General features: G+C 38.7%; 1 protein-coding gene across 1 annotated transcript in view; it reads right to left on the reverse strand.

Moving 5' to 3' along the window:
• The window catches only part of diaph3 (diaphanous-related formin 3), a 484,493-nt gene that overhangs the window by 88,223 nt on the left and 371,437 nt on the right, over positions 1–24,833 (reverse strand). The window contains 1 exon segment of the mRNA XM_051672192.1: positions 15,717–15,852. Coding sequence (XP_051528152.1) covers positions 15,717–15,852 — 136 coding nt within the window.

The raw sequence follows: 24,833 nt of genomic DNA on the forward strand, positions 1-24,833 counted from the left end.
AAATTCAAAGAGCAAAACAAATATGAAGCTCAAAATACAAAAGGTAACGTACAAAAATATCAAATCATTGTTTTCACCAATAATTGTAATTCATATTTTTTATAAATGTATGACATTTAAAACACATTTGACAACCAGCCCCAATAAAAATGTGACATGTTTTGACCAGAATTTCATGAAAAATACCTAAAAAACCTGCTGCCATAATATAGCTGACCCTTTGCCTGAATGTATGCCAGTGTGGTTTGATTATGATCGCATGTTAACCCAAGAGCTAAAACTTTACTTTGGAGGGTAGAATACACACACACACACACACACACACACACACACACACATCATCTATCCATCCATCCGTCCATCTCAGAAAAAAAATAACTAAATATATTTGAGTTTCACTGCTTACAAATAAAAATACTACATTTTAATACAGTACATGCAACTGAGTTTAACAAGGCACTGTATGTAAAATGTATGACTGGAAATCACATATTCACAAAACAAGATACTGTATTATTATGTAGACACAGAAAAGCCATAGACTTCATTTTTCCCACCCCTAAATGTATGCATACACGAACACTGTCATCCCCCATCTCCATCTGACAAAAGCAGGTAGTGTCTAAGTGAGCGCTGGGCGAGCGGGTTATTTTTTACCACCGAGCGTCAGCGAGCGCCTGGCATTGAACACCAACCTGACCACGAGAAAATGAGGCATGAATGTCAATCACTTATCTCAGTGTTCCAACAGTATCCTCCTCACCCACAGGACCCTGGACTACTGCAGCTGTCACGGCAATGGCACAGAAAGCGGCAAGAGCAGACAGACAGACAGGTGCTAACAGACAGGTGTGAAAAGATATAAAGGTGCACTTCTAGCAGGTATCTCTGTACTATAGAGAATAAGAGTCGATGAAGAGCTGATGAAGGAAACAAGAGAAGACTGTTTAATTAGGCCAAGAGGGAAGAAATAATGATTAGTAACTTGGTATTCAGTGGGGGCTTGAGCAGAGAGATGTAATCATGAACAGCAGAAAAATGTTTTTTCCGCATTTGTGTGTAGCAGAGGCTCTTTGGTACACCCACGTCCACATACGTACTTCTCAATCAGACTGGACTACAACACAATTAACAAACAGAGAGGCCGCATGTGTCATGTACAGAATACTTATGGCACAACAACAACAACAGTATTCCCACTCTTTTCAAGGCACAATTTTCCAGGATATTTTATGTGCCCAATAAGTGTAATATTGAAGCAAAACTACATGTGTCCATTTAAATCAAGCTTTTATTTTGGAGATTCGGTGCATTATGGACAGTAGATAAGCAGATCACTACATGACCTATTGTGATTATTAACCCTCATAAAGATGTGATTTCATAAACACATAGTCTGCATGTGCTGTGCACTTCAGAGTGCTCTGCTCTCTGTCTTCAACTATGATCATGATGAGGTGTTTTCAGCGTATGAGCGGCCGGCTTCACACAGTCATTTTGAAGCAGTCATCACTTGCAGATTATATATTTATTCAACTAAATCAAAGACATTTGCAGTTTAATGATCACACTAGGGTATATAGCAATTTTAATTTGATTAATTGTGCCTTCAAACATTAATTTTCATCCAAATATGTCATATTCCATGACATTCTGCGTTTTATAGCTAATGCCATTTTTATGACTAGATTCCTTAATTCCGTCAGACTTTTCTGCATACTACATGTGGGAACCGCGGTATAAGCAGACACGGATTATTGAATTATTGAAAATTAATTCACATCCCGAGGCGTGAAGGCCGAATCACCAACTAAGGGTGTGAATTCGTAAAAAACTAAATGTATTTGACTCCTATTCCAAGTCCCGATCATTACCATGTTTCTGTGCATGTACCGTAACAAAATCCTTGTTAGCAACACAGTCAAACAGTTCTATTATACTAAAATATTTTCCAGGACATTTAAGGTATTTTTCTCATTTTCCATGACTTTAAAACTGCATTGCAAAATTCTAGGTTTTCCAGTATGTGTGGGAACCCAAATTCAACTGAATTTAGAGATATCCAAGGCTATATTTAGTGACTACAATACTTATTTCTCTCTGCCATTTGTATTCTTTCAACCAATCTCCAAACATCTATGCTGCATAGAAAAATCGAGAAATCTCAGTAGACAGGATGTTATGCAAACATTGGATTCAGAGGTGCCTAGTTGCCTTCCAACCTCCGTATACTGCCTACGAAGGCAGCATTTTTCAGATGTCGCACACAGCCTTGAACTAAGATGTCATTAGAATCTGCAGAGTACTTCAGCTGGTGCATTTCTTCCTTTTTCAGAAAGACAGGCCCAGATAATCATATAGCGAGACGTATGGATGGATGGATGGCGAGAGGGTGTGATTTGAGGGAAATGGAGAGAGAGAGAACATGTAGCAGTGATAAGTGATAGGAGGAAGCCTGCTGCGTGTCTGATAGAGAAGAGAGGGATGGAGGGTGGCTTTAATAAAGGACTGAGTGAAGAAGACATAGGAGGTGTGAGAGGGAAGGATATGGTGTGATTTAGCCATGAACGGAAAAGGCATTTGGCTTGATTGCTATTGCCTCTCTTCTCTCTCTCTCCCCCTTTTTCATAAATATAAGAGAGCAGGGTTGCTGCAGAGTTTTTAAAATCAAATGTAAGACTTTTAAAGACCTTTTTCAAGACCTGAACAAATAAAATTAATACCGTATCCCCATACCAAAACAAACCCACACAATCTCAATATAAATAATGTATCACAGACTCTTATTAAAACAGACAGGAGCACATATTCAATATGGCCTTAATATTGATCATCAGTAAAACAGAGTAGGCTATATCAATGGTTATCATCCAGGGGGTCGGGACACACTAGGGGGCCTCAGCACACTTCAAGGGGGGCCTCAAAATCTCTTAAAATTATTTAAAATATGATACATTTTAATTTCACCTCAGGCTGCTCCTGCTTCGTCCCTCTCTCACTCGCGGTGTGTGCAGGAAAATGTCCTCTCGCTAGACAAGCAAACTCAGCAAAGTAGTTATGAAATCACTTTGGTGGTGCGGGAATCGGATTTCCAAATGTTTGAAAGTCCCTATGGATGTTTTCACATTTCAGTCGTCTTTACATCTGTGCATGCTTTTTCCGCTGTGCAGGCTTTTTCAAGTGCAGGATGAGTCAAGTCCCGTCTTTCACAGGACCATGTCGACATGTTAATTTTGCTCATCTAAAAATGTGTGCTTTTGAGTAAGTAGCCTAGAAAATTACTGTTTATTTTCATCAAGGTGCCGACTGCTTAATGGGTTAAACTCTCATTTATTCTGTGTGCACATCATGTTTAGAATACATAAGGTTTATTGTAGGTAGGGCTGCAACTAACGATCATTTTGATAATCGATTAATCTAACGATTGTTTGAACGATTATTCGACGAGTATTGCAACGATTAATCGTTAGCTCTTAACCGATTATTCAGCTTGTGCCCCGACTTAAGAGGTTGTATTAAATGTGCTTACTAACAATAAAGAGGACAAAATAATCTTTTAAAAATACCTCTAAATGACATTCACTGAATTAAAGGGAAAAAATCATTTTTATTAAGTTTAGTTCAGTAAAGAAATTCACTGCAAAAAATCTTAAATCTTTTTCAATATTTAAAAATTATTATTATTTTTTGTAAAACACAATTAATGAACTTCCATTGCAGCATTCTGAAGACGTAGTCAACACGAAACTGTGTTCGTTCATTCGTACTTCTTAAATGTGACGTAATTCGGATCATGTATCAATGTAAGCAGTGCTGGCACGGAAATCAAAAGATAGAGAGTGATCTTGTGCATATCTTGAACCCACGTTCGACAGGTCCATTTATTTATTTCTGCAATGCATCAAAACAATCGCTAGGACTGTTTTCTGATACAAACTCGAATAGGTTACCTCTATCTATTTTCACTAAGTATGTTTACATGCGCAGTTATCATCGAGCTACATCAGGTTGTTATGTAGTCAAACAACAGTCTTTACCTGTCTGTCTCTCTATACATGACACAATGCGTAATAAAATATTTAAAGAAAAAAACATCAGCGGAGGAAGTGCCGGTAATGCACGTTGCATATCAACCTCTGTGTTTCAGAGCACGCGCACATCGCTGACCTGAAATGTAAACGCTCAAGTGGAGATTTATAGTAAAATAAAAGGACTAAATATTGATCTGTTTCTCACCCACACCGATCATATCGATTAAAAAGACATGGATTAAATTACTGGAGTCTTATAGATTAGTTTTATGCTGCCTTTCCGTGATTTTTATGAGCTTCAAAGTTCTGGTCACCATTCACTTGCATTGTATGGACCTACAGAGCTGAGATAATATTCTAAAAATCTCTGTTTGTGTTCAGCAGAAGACAGAAAGTCAAAAACATCTGGGATGGCATGAGGGTGAGTAAATGATGAGAGAATTTTCATTTTTAGGTGACCTATCCCTTTAAAGTCAGATCTGAGATTAAACAACTGTGTCTAAAAGGGTCAGATAGGTGTCTGCACAGAATGTGCAATAATGACAGACGAGAACAATGATTCCTGACGGATCAAGGGCCACTCATGGTGATGTCCATGCTCTCTTGTGTTTATCTGAAGGGGGTGAAAGAGAGATGACAAATAATGAAGACAGCAATTACCTCCCCTATAATCTATCATCATCCATCTTCTCTTGTTCTCATCATTCCTGTCATATGTTCTGAACAGATACAAAGTCCACATTTGCTCGGCTGTCTGTCTGAAGTTGCTTTGACAAAATGCCACCTGCTAATCTGATATTTCAGGTGCATATTCTGATTTTTAAAACTTTTTGGAGCTTAAAGGTCAGATATTTTCACTATTCTCTATGAAAAAGAACCAACAGTGAGAGATAAAAGGAAAATGGTTGGATCTCATGAAAAAGATCAGCAGATTCAATCTGTTGTTGTCTTAATCTTAAAGGGATAGTACACCCAGTACACCCATTATAATTCTCTCATCATTTATTCTCATGCCGTTTAAAACTTGCATGACTTTCTTTTCTTCTGTGGAACACAAACAAATATATTTTGAAGGATGTATGAGGTGTTTTTGTGCATACAATTACTGTAAATACCAATGGGGTCTATCACTTTCAAGTTGTAAAAAGGCAGCATAAACTGAACATACTTTTTTATTTCATGAATTTATAAACAAAGCTACAAAAAAGCTTGTAATGAAGGCTCTGTTTGCTTCCCAAAAACAGACTGGATGTCTATGGGTGGAGTCATAAACCATGTTGGGGTGCGCCCTGCTTTTTTGATCTGTATGTTGTGATAAAAGGTGAAAGAGGAAAAAATAAATAAATAATAATTTTCTAGTGTTTGCTGCCACCTAGTGGAATGATCTAAGAATAAAAGTAGGGAAATCGAGCAAACAGAGCCTTTATTACAAGCTTTTGAAGCTTTTTTTTATTGCAAGATTTTTGAAGCTGCATTGGGGCATCCCTTACCTTTCAGATCTGTATGTTTTGATAGAAGGTGGAGGAAAAAAATAAAATAAAAGATAATATATATATATTTATCTCTAGTGTTTGCTGCCACCTAGAGGAACAATTTAACACCAAAATTAGAGAGATAGAGCAAACACGGCCTAGTAGTATGGACTACTTTTATGCCACCTTTATGTGCTATTCGGCGCTTGAAAGTTTTGGACCCCATTGACTTGCATTGTATGGACAAGATGAAACTTCCATCAAAATATCTTCGTTTGAGATGGCAATTGTCATTTTTGGGTGAACTATCCCTTAAAAAGTTTGTGAGCTGTGCTTTTTCAAATCTTTCTCTAAAGCATCCATTGCATCACTTTGTCATTTAGTATGCTATATGTCCCCCTATGTAGGCTGTAGGTGTCAGAGATGGTTCCATTAGCTCTTACTTAGCTCCATGGAGCTGGAAGTCCCTCATGTGTCTTCCACCTGGAGGAAAACTGATATCTGGGACAAAGAAGCCAGAACACTGGGCTTTTACTGCAAGTCCTGGGAATAGCAATCGCACAGGTGAGTGTGTTTGCACTGTGTCTATGGATATGTGCCCTAATTCTGTTAGATGTGTAGTATGTTGCTTTTCAACAAGCACAGAGACCCTCCCTTCTGTTTATGTGTGTGTGTGTGTGTGTGTGTGTGTGTGTGTGTGTGTGTGTGTGAGAGAGAGAGAGAGAGTACAAAACATTTCAGGAGAAACTAGTGCACTGCTTTCCCCTCCTGCAAACAGTGCCAAACCAATTTATTATATTTTCTCTCTCAGTCTCACATCTTGCCACCCACCACCAATGGCTGGCCCGTTTCGCTTACACTAACCCTAACACATACAGAGCAAAGCCTCTCTCACCGGGATGGTTCGTATTACCACAGCGCTATAATTGACAGTCTCCGTGGAGACGAACAGGAGAAGTGGCGACGGTAACCTGGAAACACAAGAGAGCCTATTTGTGCTGTCTGAATTCAGAGGGGAGACAGACATCATCAAAAACTGAGAGTGAGACATAAAGAGAGAATTGTTATTTTTTAATAGAAACCAGCAGTTCCCTCTCATTTCCAAAGCAGTGCAAACACTGCGCTTAGTTCAGCCTTGTGCGTTAAAGAGCCACACACACACACACACCCAGCACACGCATGTCAGCCAAACATCAGAGCTCTGAGCTGAAGAACAGCAAAGAATAGAGGAGAAGAAAAGAGAGATAAAGAGAAACATGATTAGAAACTAATTGGTGTGAAAGAGATTTGCGATAGAAAGCAGACGTTGATGGTTTCTCTTTGAAGGCAACATTTCTGAGACGCTCTTTGATGTCGCCCTCTGTTTGTGTCTCTCGCTGCACCTGACCCCGGAGAAGCGGTAAAGACCAATATTTTCCTTTCCTCTTGCATTTTAAAGAACCACCTCATGCAGGGTTGCTGCAGAGTTTTTAAAATCAAATGTAAGACTTTTAAAGACCTTTTTAAAGACCTTTTTCAAGACCTGAACAAATAAAATTAATACCGTATCCCCATACCAAAACAAACCCACACAATCTCAATATACATCATGTATCACAGACTCTTATTAAAACAGACAGGAGCACACATTCAATATGGCCTTAACATTGCTTAAAAAAAACAATATTGATGATAAGCTTTTGAGTCATTTTCCATATTTAGCCTGTGTTCTACATCTAGACAATCAGGTGCATGTCAATAAAAAAGCAAGCAGTTCATCTTTCTCAGACTGTATGAAGATGCTAACTTTAGCTGCCTTGCTAACGATTAGGCTGCGTCAGACACTGAGGTCCGGATCCGGACCCAGGATTGATTCCATCCAGTACACAAGATATCATAACGGTGGCTGTGCCCTCTCATCATCTCTAGTGAGCAGCGTGACAAAACAACAGTGCTGTGTACACCTAGATCTGATCATTTTGCGCTGTACTTTGTACTTTATACAAAGCTTTGAATGGTCTAGCTCCACAGTACTGAGATGCTATACTCCATCACATTCATTACGATCACAAAATTCTGGCCTGTTAATAATTCCAAGAATATCAAAATCCACAAAAGGAGGTAGATCCTTTTTCTATTTGGCTCCTAAACTATGGAATAGTCTCCCTAACAGTGTTTGGGATGCAGACACACTCACTCAGTTTAAGTCTAGACTAAAGACTCATCTATTTAGCCAGACATACACCCAATTTATCCATCAACTCACAATTAGGCTGCTTTAGTTAGGTCTGCTGGAACCAGAAACATCCATCATGATCTATAACTCTGCATAAAATTGAATGGCATCTACGCTAATATTATCCTATATGTTTCCCTGTCTCAACATGTCCCAAAGTTACCAGAGCCGACTGGATCCAGCTCCGTTCCTGCTTGGTGTCGGACTCCATTGCTTTGGACTCTGAGTGATGACGACAAACTACAGCCGGTGCCAGCCAAACATAACTTCAGTTTTTTGACTTCAGAGGATGAACTGATGCCAACTCCAACTGTAAGACATCAGATACTTCATATGCCACTGCCTGAACCTTGGACTTATGATTGACCCCACTGAACCTCACCGAAATGACCTGCAGGTTGAACTGCGATGCACCTCATTGATCTCTGCCTGCATCACCTTTGTCTATTGATGGACTACACTCTTATAATGGAATACATAGACTATCAATTAATTGCCAACAAAAGCCTTCATGAGCCAACTAACAAAGGACAATGCATCTATGTGAACTTCTGCAGTAAATCCAGGATGAACTTCAAAGACATCAGTCATTAAACTTACAGTTCATACAAAATCTTTGATTAAACACTGATGCTTAACACTTACTTATTTCACTAAATTTAAACCATGACCTGCACTGCACATAAACTATTATTATTGTCATTATATTCATGATGTTAGTCAGAGGGGAACTGGCCCCCACAGTGAGTCTGGTTTCTCCCAAGGTTATTTTTCTCCATTAATCAACATCTTATGGAGTTTTGTGTTCCTTGCCAAAGTCGCCTTCAGCTTGCTCACTGAATCAGAATGAGCTTTATTGCCAGGTATGCTTACACATACAAGGAATTTGTCTTGGTGACAGGAGCTTCCAGTGCACAACAATACAATACAGCAACAAGACAGAAATAATAACATTATATATATATATATATTTAATAAAAATAGAATAAAATAAAAATTTAATAGAATATAAAGTATATATAGAATACACAATAAGACAATACACACACACACACACACACAGGGGTTCTAAATACAATTATTATTTAATTATTTAATTTCTATACAATTTACAATCATATTTAATCAAACTACACAATGATCACTGTAAGACATTACAGATATCACAGTTTCATTTTTTTATTTGCATGATTTCCTGTAAAGCTGCTTTGAAACGATGTGTTGTGAAAAGCGCTATACAAATAAAAATGACGACTTATTCTTGAATATTTTTCTCTAGCACCAAACACGCTTCATTTATTCCCTCTCCCGCTCTGCACGTGTTGCCTCTTTTCCCCACATGTGAGTAAACACGAGGCATCGCATAAGTTTACGTGGTTTCAGACCGCCTTTAGACCATAACGTTTTTTTCCTTCTAAATTTATCTTGATTAATCAACATGTTACGAGCCTTTATAAACTAGTTTGTAGCCTAGTCTCTCACTTGAATGAAAATATAAAAATGGTCCATTCGGACTTTTACATTTTCTCTCCTGAGCCCCTATACAGTATCATACCTCAGGCACAAGGACTTCTATGCCCCCATACTTGGGTATCTAACTGTAATAAAATATAAAAATAATTTGAATGTAAAATTATATGCTGTTATTATGCTTCAAAACGAAGCATAGTATGTAGTGTGTAGTGTAGTGTGTGCAGGGTGCTGACTGCAAGTCATGTAGTGTGCACTTGGCTTAAGGGGACAGTTTGCAAATATTTGACTTAACCAAATTCTGGTCTGTTTTGAAAGCGAACAGTACAGAGGAGAAAATACAAAATTATAACAATCTTAGCCCCTGTTTTGGAACAAATCATAGAAACTACAGGTCTGAAAACACCCTTAGAGTGTGTGACGGCATTTACCACAAACTGCAGGAAAACACCAACCGGAGCTCACACTAATGCAATGTGGCAGTTAGCAGGTTGACTGGTAACCTGATCAAAAATCATAATCCAGCAAATAGTGTTTCTGCTCCAAGAAAAAAAGGAAAGCTCAGGAGCCGCAGGGTATAAGGGGGCAATCTGAGGCCCAGTATCTGTGGACGAGAGAGCAATCACACTGGTTGACTGGACATACAGCAGTATTAGCTGAAGAGACACCTGAGGTGTCCTGAAATAGCCCTGTTTATACACACTCACACCAGCTGAGAGACTTCCACACACACACACACTCACATCGTGTGTGTTCCATATCACTGTCTCTTTATCTGCACACACTCCTCCACCTGTGGGGCTCTGCCACTCAACCCCGAGTGTGAGGAAAATGAGAGAGAGAGAGAGAGAGAGAGAGAGAGAGAGAGAGAGATACTGGCATTACACTACAAGAGCCAGCACGCCCTTATAGGAGGATACTGCTGGTGTTTGATTGATGATGATGAAAGGATGAGAAAAAAGAGAGTTGGAGAGAAAGAGAGCGAGCAGAAACAAATAGGGGAGGAAGTACCCACAGCATACATCAGGACTGAGTTCAGTGAGTTCAATACATGCCCTTCTGAAAGTGCAGAATTGTATTATTTCAAAATCAAGACTACATTAACTAAGATTTTAATCTTAAAGTTAATCACAGGAGAAGTACAGAACATGGGCAATTTTTAAACCCTATTCAGGCCCTACATCCCTCCAAAATCTTGGATTTTATTATCTTTGTTTACTGAAATGCTTTCAAAAGACTAATCTTAAAGGGACAGTTCACACAAAAATGAACAACCTCTCATCATTTACTCACCTTCATGCCATCCCAGATGTGTGTGACTTTCTTCTGCTGAACGCAAAGAATTTTAGAAGAATATTTCAGCTCTATATGTCCATATAATGCAAGTGAAAGGGGTCGAGAAAAATCACAAAGGCAGCAAAAAGTAATCCATAAACCTCCAGTGGATTAATCCATGTCTTTTGAAGTGATATGATAAGGGTGGGTGAGAAACAGATCATTATTTAAGTCCTTTTTTACCATATATCTCCACTATAACTTTCACATTCTTCTTCTTTAGTTTTTGGCAATTCACATTCTTATTGCATATCGCCACCTCCTGGGCAGGGAGAGTTTATAGTAAATAAAAATCAAACAAACAAACAAAAAAAACTTAAATATTGATCTGTTTCTCACCATCACTTCTGAAGACATGGATTAAACCACTGGAGTTGTATGGATTACTTTTATGTTTCTTTTATGTGATTTTTGGCGCTTCAAAGTTCAGGTCACCATTCACTTGCATTGTATGGACCTACAGAGCTGAGATATTCTTCTAAAAATCTTCATTTGTATTCAGCAGAAGAAAGAAAGTCATACACACCTGGGATGGCATGAGGGTGAATAAATAATGAGAGAATTTTCATTATTTTTGGGTGAACTATCCCTTTAAGACAATCAAGATTAAGCACAATCATTTTTATTTTATATTGAAAGTACAGCCATTGTCTTTTCCTCTATATCACCTCTATATTTTAGGAACGGGGTCCCCCACACAGTCATCATCATATTTGGGGGTCCTTGTCATCAAAAAGTTTGAAAACCCCAGATCTAGTCTGGCACAGACGACACAGGCATTCACGTAGAGTAGCACTACTCTGCCATAACCATAAAATCCTAGAAATGAAAATTAGAAATGTAAGTATCACACAGATATCTGAGTGTGGTTACATCAGTACATTCGAGTGGGGCAGTGTTGACTCTGTTTCATAATCTGTTGTTTAAGAAACTCCTCGAATGAGCTCCAGAAGAAACACAACTGATCTGTCACAGATAAACTCTTATTACAGTCAGAGAAACCCCTGACAGCACACACACACACATACAGTTAGAGATCTAAATTAGGACATAAAATACACTTCTATTGTTTTGTAATATAGCTAACTGCAATGACTATAGACTACACTAATGCTACTCTCAGACTTCAATCCATCCTGATGTATTAATAAGTTAGATGGCAACTGCCAGTATAGTGTGTAGTGCCCCCTGTTGAGCAAAGAATGCCATAACATTTTTCAGTGAAACCCAGTAAAAGACTCATTAAGCTGAAACAGAACCACTTATGTTTTGAATGACTGTGTCATGAGACAAATAATGAAATCCACATTTACTTAAAAGGTTTATTAGAGGCCTACTCTGGAGACTTAAACACTGAGATTTGTTTTAAATGAAAGTGAAGGACGGCATTGAGAGAATAAAAATAGAAAAGAAACCGGCAGAAACAAAAGCCAGCAGAATCAGTTCAGCTTCAGTGGTCGTCCTTTAAAAAACCTTGACTTCACATGACAGGATATTACCCATCCCTTCTGAGGATTATCCTTTTATAAACAGATACACAATTTTACAAAGTTAAACAATTTCAAATCTGACCCCATTTGTCTTTGACCTTTCAAAGCACAACCAATGATATCTATTTGCATAATGAATCATCACGCTGGCACGCATCAATGCAGGAAGCGAGACTAATCCTGTGCGTATCTATATACATCGACTTCAGATGTTACACATGCAATGAACACTTTACTTATGTTTTTGATCGGGTACAAGTGTTTTTAACTGTCCCATCCTTTGCAAAGCTTGAAGCGCATTATGAGTAGTTCACAAGCTTTCCAAGCTGACATGAGCCAAAAAAAAACTAACATACATAGTTCAAAACACAGTGAAGTGACGCACACATACAGTATCACATCACTGAAATCGAATCAAAAAGGTCAAAGATGTCTGTCTAGTGCATGTTTATGTACAAAAATTATTCAAATAATTCAACATTCAAATTGGTGTTCATGAATAGAAAGTAGGCCACACTAGATCTGTTTGTCCTGCTCTCTTTTAGTTTACAAACTGAAGCACCAGTGGGCGGGGCCAAGGATGCAATGACGTACAGTAGGCATTGATGTTTTTTTGGCTGTGGGGGCAGTCATTAATTAATGGGCCCCCCAAATGATGTAAGGAAGTCGTGGAAGTAGAGAATGAGATGTTTTTGCAGCTGGTTTCAGTAAATGCTTTTATTGCATTGGGGATTGATTTTTGAGTTCTGAAATTTACAGCATGTTTTTATAGTCGAAAGACCTCTTATATGTCAAAATATCAAGGAAAATTGTATTCCTCGTGACATGAGCGCTTTAAGAATTCCGACCGCTGTGTGAATAAATTGCAGCCGACCACTTAAAACAATGGCTTAAAAAAAAAAAGTATGTAAATAACACAAAATAAATTAAATAAAAAATCTGGTTAACGCAACGCCTGATCGAGTCTTATGACACAACGTTGAATGGCATATCATGACATTAGCCCCTTTCACACATGCAACCAGGTAAATTACAGGAAAATTGATGGGTTGCCTTTACTGGTAAATATACCACATGTGCTGTTCACACATACCATCAAAATGGACATTTATAGGTACTTATTATAGAACTTCTCATTTAGGGAAATTGCCAGAGCAAAATGTACAAGTATTTTTAAAAAAGTCGTGTTCACACATGACTTCAAACATGACAGTTGCAGTACATTTTCTGGAAAACGCTGTATGTGTGAAAGGGGCTATTCATAAACTACTCAAAATGTAAATACACAATCATACTATTTTATACATTAGATATTCTCTTTGTAAAGAAATTCTATTTCCAGTAATTTAGCAGTGTAAATCTAAAAAAAAAATAAAAATAAATCTATTTTCATTTTTTTTATTAATGTAAATGTATAACATAATTTGTGTTATATTGCCATTACATGTAAAATAAATAAATAATATATAGCTGCAAGCAGCAATTAACGGAGTTCAAGCTATTAAGGTCCTTTAAGTACATATGCAACCAATATTAAGCATTAATTAGACAGTCCATTAGCACCTAAAACAATGACAGTGCCTTAATTTTAGATCCATCATGATAGGCAGCACAGACATACGGCATTTTTTACATTCATGACTGTTATAGCACCACCAAGAGGCAGAGTTGCGCAATTTTTTTCATGTGTCCTCAGATTGACATCCTACATAAATGTCCAAAATTTGGTGATCTCATTTTGTTTAACAGTTATAACCATTAAAGTACATGTGGCCATGCCCACTTTGAACATTTTGTCGAACCACTGCGACGATGAATCGAAAGTTAAAACTTTTTTTGATAATTATTGATATTGGGACTCCAGAGAATGTCTCTTCTCTAGTTTAGTTCCGATCAGGGGAACAGCCTAGGACTAGTTTGAAAAAATAATTTAAAAAAAATAATCTACGACGATTTGATTCACACCAATGCTTCTTGAGGCGAAGTTGTTCAAAAGGAGGAAATCTGTCATATGGTATGAATAACGTGCGTCAGAGTGAAACACAACGGTTTACAATATACAATGATTTATACGCATGAAAAACGCGATAGGCCAACCATGTTTCATTGCGATCTGCCTTTTCTAACCCTATATAATAGCTGCTAAAAGTTGATTGGTCGATGGCAGCCATGTTTTTTCTAGATATGAGACTGTCCTCATAGACTTTGGCACCTTGGACAAAAACACTGCATGCAAAATTATAAGTTGATCTGACCATGGGTTCCACAGTTAGAGCCATTTTTATATTTTTAATTATTATAGCACCACCAAGAGGTAGAGGCACACACTTTTTGTGTGTGTCCTCAGAATGATTCCATACATATGTGCACCAAATTTGGTGAAAATGTCTCATTCCGTTCAAGAGTTATGACCATTTAAGTATAAGTGGCCACGGCCACTATGTACGTTTTGGCTTACCGTTTGACGATGAATCGAAAGTTAAAAATTCCTTTGATAAATGTTCATATCGGGACTCTGCTGAATCTTTCTGCACTGGTTTGGTTCCGATCGGGCGAACGACCTAGGACTAGATTGTTTGAATTTATTTTCCAAACAATTCAAAACAGCGGGAAAACGAAAGGGTGGAGCAAAAATGTTATGGTTTTCCAAAAGATTCGCCACGACGCAACAGGAAAAAATAATTTTTGTTTCTAGGCCTTTTGGTTCAAGAGTTATGGCTCAAAATGTTATTTGTTTATTTTGTTTTGTTCACTGTAGTGCCCCACTATGGCCAATTGGGGCGAGTCCATTTGTATGGCTAGCTGGCTGGTGGTACTACCATTCCTTAAAGTCTCCCGTTTACATGAAGCCCCACCCCATCATTAAGCCCTCTCCATATTTAGACTGACCGCCCCCATCGCCCACCCCCAACTACCCCCTATAACACACATCATACCATAAAAAAACACTGGAGTTAACCATCTATGAGATAATGTGACTACTGATCACTCCACACTCCATAATGTCATTTATAAGTATGTGTTTGTGTGCGTGCGATAAATGCATAAAGCCAGCTCTGCAGGGCTGCTATGCTGCTATATTGACCCAGCGTGAGACTTGATACGAACACAAAACTCATCCCAGTCAACACTGGAGCACGCTGTGTGTGTGTACACACCCTCACACACATTCTTCAAACAGCGGGAGACAAACACCAGTGGCAGCATATATTCTTATGAACTCAACCTGCTCTTCATTTCATGTGTGTGTCTCTCATGAGTGCACAGAACCTGTTTGTAATCCAATCACATCTCTAATATCATTTTGCATTATATTACTTCATTATGATGTTGATGCTTGCTCAGATGCTTTCTGATGTGTATAAAGGCTTGTGTATACATTAGAAGAAGTCAGTATGCGGTAGCACACATAGATTGTCCTGATTCAGAACTACTTGACACAGCCAATGCAATGGCTTCAGCATAAAAAAAACAAAAAAACAACACAAATGATACTGTTAAATTTCTGTTGCATGTGTGGTACTTTAACGGTGATGGGCTGTTCACATGGTAACAGCTTGAAAACAGGACTCAAACACCCTTGCGTTTTGCCCGGTCTCTCTTCGGTCTGTTGAAAACAAGCTCCTGGGAACGTGTGCTGGGACTCTTTTATGACTTGTGAAAACATTAAATGAGTTAGCACGGTGACTGATAAACATCTTACCTGTGTTGACATCCAGCAGTCTTTTCTTCTTCATCTGCCGTTCCTGTTTCTCTCGCTCGGCCTTCTCTTTGGCTGCCCTTGCCTTCCTCTGCTTCTCCTCCGCCTCTCTTCTCCTTCCATTCTCCTTCAGTGCTTGCTGGAGAGAAGAGAGAAATAACAGATGATTGAGGAAGCATGGAACTCCTAAGACACAAGTGGGGATATATATACATACACACACAGTATATTAGAGCTGTCAGAATTAACGTGTTAACGCATGTGATTCATTTAGAAGGTGTAACGGATCATTTTTTCTTAATCATGATTAATACATTTACCGTTAATATGGCATAAACACTTGTGTGAAGGGCAGAAACTTTGTAATGTGTCAAACTGGAGTCATTACACTGACGCACACTTCACAAACAGACAGCGCCAGAGCTCTTCTACCAAGCCTGTAAACTTAACATAAAATAGCATAATGCGGTGGCTCCATTGACATTCTATGGGTGGTACTGTGGTAATACTCTCCTATGATAGAGCTGCGGAGGTTGTTATCTCAGTAAATAAAATAATCTCGGAGAGCACTTCCCTGTCAGTGATAAAATGATGGATAAAGGAGCTCTTAGTGCTGTATGATGTTCAAAACAACCCCTGATGGGACTTGTAAGGCGCATTTTAATTACCACAGAAGCAAGTCAAGTCATCACCATCACCAAAACGCAGAATGAGACGTTTTTGTCTAGAAGCACTTTTCATCGGGAGTTGAAAGCCTGACGCTGGAGTTCATGCTCTGACGCAAATCATGAATGCAGCATCACGATTGCTGTAACAAAGCGGATAGCCACAGTATACCAGCAGACTAATATTGCGGAGGATGAGAGTTTAAGAATGATTATGCAACCTATGTTTGGACTAGTTCTTTCAATTAGTCAAACTCCCACTTAGACTTTGGGAAACATTTAACGTTACTTGAATTGGTGCTATTTTAGTGCATATCTTGTGGAAGGCTTTGTTTGGAAAATTTTAATAAAGCAATATGTTGTTTCATATTGTTTTGTTTTCTTTCCTAAGATGGAAATAAATGCATTTTGACAAGAATGTAAGTAAATATAGTGTCAGATTTCAGCACTTTCAAAATCTGCGATTAATCGCGATTAACTACAAAAATAAATAAATACATTTATCGACTGACAGCTAGGGTTGCAACGGTATGAGAGTTTCACAGTATGATAACCAACTCAGAAAATATCACGGTATCACGGTATTACACAATTATTATTATCAGTTACAATGACCTTTAAATGAGTGAAAACAGAAGCCAAAAAGTCTCCCTTTTGAAAATAAATAAAATCAATAGAATAAATCAGAAAGCTAACAGAATTATAATAAACCGAAATATAAACATGATACAAAAATTGCATGTAACTATAACATGTTATATAACTAAAGCATGTTAGTTTACATGTTTGCATGTTAAATTAAAAACTAAATGAAAAATAACATCAGCTGTGTGAGCTTTTAAAGTAATGTCCTATGATTATTAATAATTCACATATACTGTAGGTGCGCGACAGCACAGCCATACTGCTCCTGTCTGTACCTTTAACTGAAGTTCTCTCCTCCCCTTTTAAAAATTGAAGAGCATATTTACTTATATGATCCCATTATTATCCCGTTTGTTTCCTAATTTCAAACATAATTCAAACAGAACATACATATTACACAGGAGGAAAGGCTCCTCGTTACCATGGTTAGGTCAGTGTAGCTAGTCTTAAATAATAGTAATAATAATAACAAATTATAGTATTTATGAAAAAATAAATACTAGCTGAAACACATCTTGAAACTTTAACTACAACTGCCACTGCTGATATAAAATGAGGTCTAATAGATTCTACCTTCAGATTATTTAATATGAAACTATAACAGTTACTTTTACTCATGTAAAATCGTGAAACAATTTTGTAAAGGTGATGATGTATAATGAAAAAGAGGTTCGACTTGACTTCCTCCGTAACGCTTTAAACTAGAAAAGTCTCACTAGAATTGAAATTACATCAGTTTTGAGGTCTGCGCTCTGCAATATCGAGGGAAGCCCGGTTGCTGCACGCGCAAGTCAGAGATCAGAGCAGATCATTAGCGCGAGCTGGTTCCGTTACACTCGTGTGAAAGTGCAGATGAGAAGCCTTTAGCTGATTGCAAAATTATCATTAAATCTGCCTCGGGGGTCCTAAATAGGCTATCACTTGGGCGTCCGCCGAAATATCTTCAATGGGAGAACCATGGCATTGTTCATCCCTGCTGTCTGCGACCCAGTCCGAATAGACCTGTGACCCACCAGCTGAGAAACACTGCTCTAACTCACACACACACTCAATGTCAGACCCCCTCGCCTCACTTCTCTCTGACATTTTCTCTACTGCATGTGTGTGTGTGGCACAAGTTGACGAGTCTGACAGGCAGTCGAGGAGGAAAAGAGATGCGTACACGCAGGTGAGATTCTCCATCCGGTTGCATTTTTTTTCTCAACATGTACATGGTATGATAACCGTAAATTTTCATACTGCGGTATACCGTGAAATCGGTATACCGCTGCAACCCTACTGACAGCACTAATATACAGTATATATACACACCAATCAGCCACAACATTAAAACCACCTGCCTAATATTGTGTAGGTCCCCTTCGTGAAGCCGAGCGAGAGAGAGAGAGAGAGAAAGAAAGAGAGAGAGAGAGAGAGAGAGAGAGATTTGATTCATAACGCAGGACCTTTAACAATAAACAGGCCTGAAATACACCAGGGACTCTTATTTTGAAATGTCTGTGCTCCCAGCTTCTCAAACAAACCGATGAGGGACACAAAGTATGCACTCTTACAATCATTTACAATATAAAAATAATAAAGTAAACAGTTCTCTAACAAATATGAGCATTGGTGTTTGCTTGTCCTAAAAGACTGTAACTCACTGTTTGCAAAGCGTTATGAAACCGCTGGAAACTCTGTATCACGAGCCACCTGCATGTTCAGATAATGTGCAACAATTCCACGTCTTCACTTTAAAGCATGCAGCACATACAGACTATATATTTATTTAATCACATCCTTTTGCAGTATAATAATTTCATAGGTGATATCTCGACTCTTGTCTTTCCGTCCTCAAATTTAAGACTTCTTTAAATTATATTTAAGACTTCTGATTGTCTAGGGCCATAAATGTTAAAATTTTTATTTAAGACATTTTAAGACCGTTTAAGGACCCATGGGAACCCTGTAAAGAAAAGCTTTCTTCATTTTTCTGCATTTCAATACGCTGCGTTAGCAAAGAGTGAACAATACATCATCAAATAAATGCATGCAACATCAAAAAGTTCTGCAAAGTAGGAATCAAGTTATCAAACTGAGTTCTACAAATTTGCAACTTATGCATTCGCATATCAGTCTTCAGTCATAGGCAGTTATGAAATGATTTATTTTCTCCCTTGGGTTTGAACTTCCAGGGGAAAGTAGCCAGATATAAATAAGTTTCTAATCAAATTCTGACATTACCGTAGAGAAGTCAGTGGTAGAAAGAGAACTTCTGGTTAAGATGCAAAGCAATAGTGCAAACGTATTCCAATGATTCAAAATGTAAAGACAACAAAAGATGCAGACAGAGGAAGGATCTGTAAAAGACACTCATAACATAAACCAAATAACTCGAATAAATTAAGTGCAACAAAAAGGAGGCAGAATCAAAGGTGTAGAGGAGAAAATAGTGTAAAGTGGAGTAAAATTGCAGCAGAAAGAGAGAGAGACCTCTCATTAACTAAGCTATTTTGTCCCAGGTTTTGACAACGCTCTGAGTACTTCAGACATTTTCAAGAAAATCTGGGGGGCAAGGGCATAGTACAATGTTCCCTCCTTCCTAGCTTTCTTTTCGTTTTGTACCATTACTGCTCAAAGAGGGTTGTTAGAAATCTCTAACTCCTCTTTTGGTTTGCTGAGGGCTACTTTTCCAGATGTAAGAACACTCGGGCAATCAGAACAAGCTATCAGAAAGAAACATCATTAGAGCAGTCACCTTGTCCTAACACTTCATATGCCTCTTTCTTTTGCTCTCTCTCTCTCTCTCGAGCCTTAAAATGCTCTCCCATATAATGAATGTATTTCTAAGTGTGCAGAACAGAGCCAGTGGCACACCTCAACAAAGGTAAGGAGTAAGAGGCAATAGACGAACAACATTAATGGGAAAAGACAGAGAGAAAGAGAGGGAGAGTTAGTTCAATACAAATAGAGAGGTAGAGACGATATCGCTGAATGAAAATGTTGTGGGTATGGTGGGGGGGCATTAGAGACGAAAAAAAAAAGTTTTTTTGTCCCCATGACAACATATTTATTTGGCTGCTTTTCCTTTGCAAATTTGCGACAAACAGTTCAGGTCAACCGTCTCTTCGAAACACCATGTCATATAATAACAGATCGATCGTGGTTTTATTCCTCATGTTCTGTTTAGCCAAAAGCAGAAATGTGTCGTCACATGAAGTTTTGGAGTTATAACAATAACAGAACAAAAGAGTGCAATTTCTATTGGTAGATCAATACAGTAAATCCTCCGCTGCTGTAAACATTGTTTATACATGTGCAGCATTCACTGAGCTTAAGTATACTGTTAATATGTCATTGACTCGATGTCAGATTACAAAAAAAAAAGGATTCAATTCCAATTACTTTGGGTATATTTCAGTTATAATGTACATTTGACATATACTGCAAATAAAAGAAATTTGACGATCCTCAATACCAATTTCCATAACACAAAAAAATAACTCATTTGAGTAAACATTGTTTCAAGCAGTCAGTTATAAAATTTAAATATAGAAACAAATGGCAAACAATGAAACAATATAAACAATAGAACAAACATGAAAAAAGAAAAAAGAAAACAGTGCTTCAAGTTTGTATCGGCAGTATCAAGTAAACATTCTGAATTTGAAAGAAAAGTCATGAAATGTAACAAAACTACTTAAATTACTGGTCTTCACCGAATGATTATAATACATTCATGCTTTTTTAAAGATACTAAAGTTATCCAGCCAAGAGCAGAGTGGTTTTCTTGTTATTGTGGTTTGATTAATATTAACGACATCGTTCGATTAAGCTGCATTTACACATCAAGTCCGGCATCTTAATACCAATCTGTTTTGACCTGCTGTTTATGTTAACTTTAGACACACACTGGGGGCCTCATTCATTAAACACAAGCAGAACACATTTTTTGTGTAAATCGTCTGAAAAGCCGTTCTGACGGATTCATGAAAGTTTCATATTTTCAAAATGTTAGTTGGCAAAAAAAAAATTATTTGCACCTGCTCCCGACCATGTGCAAATAGTGTGTAAGACATCTGTGCAAACTAAAATTAAATAAGTATTGAACAAAATAAATAAAATACTAATAATGAAATGAGTAAAATAATAATAATAATAAAAAAAAAAAAAAAAAGTTGTTTTCATTTTAAACCAAAGCCTTTACTTATTTAGAAACATTTATTTGCTGCTTGCATTTATTTTTTCAAAGTAGCCAATAGTTTTTTTCCTACTCTGCTTGACATGGGGTGAACAATTCACGGAAAGACGCAGTTTGCATTTTATTTTTTTGGAAAAAAATCAGTGCCATTTTACATGACTGTTTGGAAAGTGTTTTTTTTTTTTTTTTAAATATGAGCTCTATAATATAGGTTTCATAATTTAGTATAAGCATCGGTAAATCATGTTCAGTTGATCATGTATGGTCAATGCTAATGCTGTTAAACCCAAAACCCATTTTAACGAGATTAACCAGTGGTTGTTTTGTGATCAACATAATGAGCACACCTGGCATAGAGTAAAAGATACATTTTATGATTTCAAGAATATCTAAATCGTTTGGATCGAGATTAATCTGATTTTTATATATATATACACTACATTGCCAAAAGTATTCGCTCATCTGCCTTTAGACGCATATGAATTTAAGTGACATCCCATTCTTAATCCATAGGGTTTAATATGACGTCGGCCCACACTTTGCAGCTATAACAGCTTCAACTCTTCTGGGAAGGCTTTCCACAAGGTTTAGGAGTGTGTTTATGGGAATTTTTGACCATTCTTCCAGAAGCGCATTTGTGAGGTCAGACACTGATGTTGGACGAGAAGGCCTGGCTCACAGTCTTCGCTCAAATTCATCCCAAAGGTGCTCTGTTGGGTTGAGGTCAGGACTCTGTGCAGGCCAGTCAAGTTCTTCCACACCAAACTCGCTCATCCATGTCTTTATGGACCTTGCTTTGTGCACTGGTGCGCAGTCATGTTGGAACAGGAAGGGGCCATCCCCAAACTGTTCCCACAAAGTTGGGAGCATGGAGTTGTCCAAAATCTCTTGGTATGCTGAAGCATTCAGAGTTCCTTTCACTGGAACTAAGGGGCCAAGCCCAGCTCCTGAAAAACAACCCCACACCATACTTCACAGTTGGCACAATGCAGTCAGACAAGTACCGTTCTCCTGGCAACCGCCAAACCCAGACTCGTCCATCAGATTGCCAGATGGAGAAGCGTGATTCGTCACTCCAGAGAACGCGTCTCCACTGCTCTAGAGTCCAGTGGCGGCGTGCTTTACACCACTGCATCCAACGCTTTGCATTGCACTTGGTGATGTATGGCTTGGATGCAGCTGCTCGGCCATGGAAACCCATTCCATGAAGCTCTCTACGCACTGTTCTTGAGCTAATCTGAAGGCCACATGAACTTTGGAGGTCTGTAGCGATTGACTCTGCAGAAAGTTGGCGACCTCTGTGCACTATGCGCCTCAGCATCCGCTGACCCCGCTCTGTCATTTTACGTGGCCTGAGTTGCTGTCATTCCCAGTCGCTTCCACTTTGTTATAATACCACTGACAGTTGACTGTGGAATATTTAGTAGCGAGGAAATTTCACGACTGGACTTGTTGCACAGGTGGCATCCTATCACAGTACCACGCTGGAATTCACTGAGCTCCAGAGAGAGGCCCATTCTTTCACAAATGTTTGTAGAAGCAGGTGCTTCATTTTATACACCTGTGGCCATGGAAGTGATTGGAACACCTGAATTCAATTATTTGGATGGGTGAGCGAATACTTTTGGCAATATAGTGTATATACATTCATATACATATACTCCTAATATACATACACTATATTGCCATAAGTATTCGCTCACCCATCCAAATAATTGAATTCAGGTGTTCCAATCACTTCCATGGCCACAGGTGTATAAAATGAAGCACCTAGGCATGCAGACTGCTTCTACAAACATTTGTGAAAGAATGGGCCGCTCTCAGGAGTTCAGTGAATTCCAGCGTGGTACTGTGATAGGATTCCACCTGTGCAACAAGTCCAGTCGTGAAATTTCCTCGCTACTAAATATTCCACAGTCAACTGTCAGTGGTATTATAACAAAGTGGAAGCGATTGGGAATGACAGCAACTCAGCCACGAAGTGGTAGGCCACGTAAAATGACAGAGCGGGGTCAGCGGATGCTGAGGCGCATAGTGCGCAGAGGTCGCCAACTTTCTGCAGAGTCAATCGCTACAGACCTCCAAAGTTCATGTGGCCTTCAGATTAGCTCAAGAACAGTGCGTAGAGAGTTTCATGGAATGGGTTTCCATGGCCAAGCAGCTGCATCCAAGCCATACATCACCAAGTGCAATGCAAAGCGTTGGATGCAGTGGTGTAAAGCACGCCGCCACTGGACTCTAGAGCAGTGGAGACGCGTTCTCTGGAGTGACGAATCACGCTTCTCCATCTGGCAATCTGATGGACGAGTCTGGGTTTGGCGGTTGCCAGGAGAACGGTACTTGTCTGACTGCATTGTGCCAACTGTGAAGTATGGTGTGGGGTTGTTTTTCAGGAGCTGGGCTTGGCCCCTTAGTTCCAGTGAAAGGAACTCTGAATGCTTCAGCATACCAAGAGATTTTGGACAACTCCATGCTCCCAACTTTGTGGGAACAGTTTGGGGATGGCCCCTTCCTGTTCCAACATGACTGCGCACCAGTGCACAAAGCAAGGTCCATAAAGACATGGATGAGCGAGTTTGGTGTGGAAGAACTTGACTGGCCTGCACAGAGTCCTGACCTCAACCCGACAGAGCACCTTTGGGATGAATTAGAGCGAAGACTGTGAGCCAGGCCTTCTCGTCCAACATCAGTGTCTGACCTCACAAATGCGCTTCTGGAAGAATGGTCAAACATTCCCATAAACACACTCCTAAACCTTGTGGAAAGCCTTCCCAGAAGAGTTGAAGCTGTTATAGCTGCAAAGGGTGGGCCTACGTCATATTAAACCCTATGGATTAAGAATGGGATGTCACTTAAGTTCATATGCGTCTAAAGGCAGATGAGCGAATACTTTTGGCAATATAGTGTATTTACACACATTTTTATTTATTCCAGCCCTACTTTGTTCTTACATTGCGATTAAAAAAAAAAAAACAAAGGTTATTAGCAAAATGGCAAGTAAGTGTTTTATTTTGCACAGATGTTGGCAGGCCTATTCAACTTATTCAGTTCCGCCCCTTTTCCGTGCTACGCTCTACCGAATTTTGTCATCTAACTTCCTGTTTGTATTGAAGCTACTAAGAAGAGTCGATGCAAATGAATTGTGTGGGAGCACAGAAAGTATTTTTCACCAGGAGTTGATGGTGAGAGTCTACAGCACCACTTTACTACGTGAAAATGCTTGTGAGGTGTTTTTTCTGTCATTCTAAATGTTTTTTCCGACACCCGCGAAGGTAAATTGGACCTGGCAGATCACATTCAGACATGACACACCTTCTAGTGGTGTGATTGTTTGGTGTTGCACTTCTGAACATCCATTCGGTGTTTATTTTACATACGGGAACTTGAAGTAAACTGAGTCAACAGTCCGCATTTGATGAGCAACTCAAATTACAAAAATGGCGGATATTTCGGTGGAAACTTGAGATGAAAGCAAATAACACAAAAGGTAAATTTACATTTGTATTTTGTTTTATAAGGTTACTGAAACTTTATTAAGCCATCCCATCCTTTAACTTCAACTATGAAATCCGTGTCTGTGAGCAGATACGTGAAACGTTCCTTTCATAATAAGTCCCAGGTGTGACTCAT

The sequence above is a fragment of the Myxocyprinus asiaticus genome, chromosome 35, assembly GCF_019703515.2.
Source record: "Myxocyprinus asiaticus isolate MX2 ecotype Aquarium Trade chromosome 35, UBuf_Myxa_2, whole genome shotgun sequence".
In the NCBI taxonomy this organism is placed as follows: Eukaryota; Metazoa; Chordata; class Actinopteri; order Cypriniformes; family Catostomidae; genus Myxocyprinus; species Myxocyprinus asiaticus.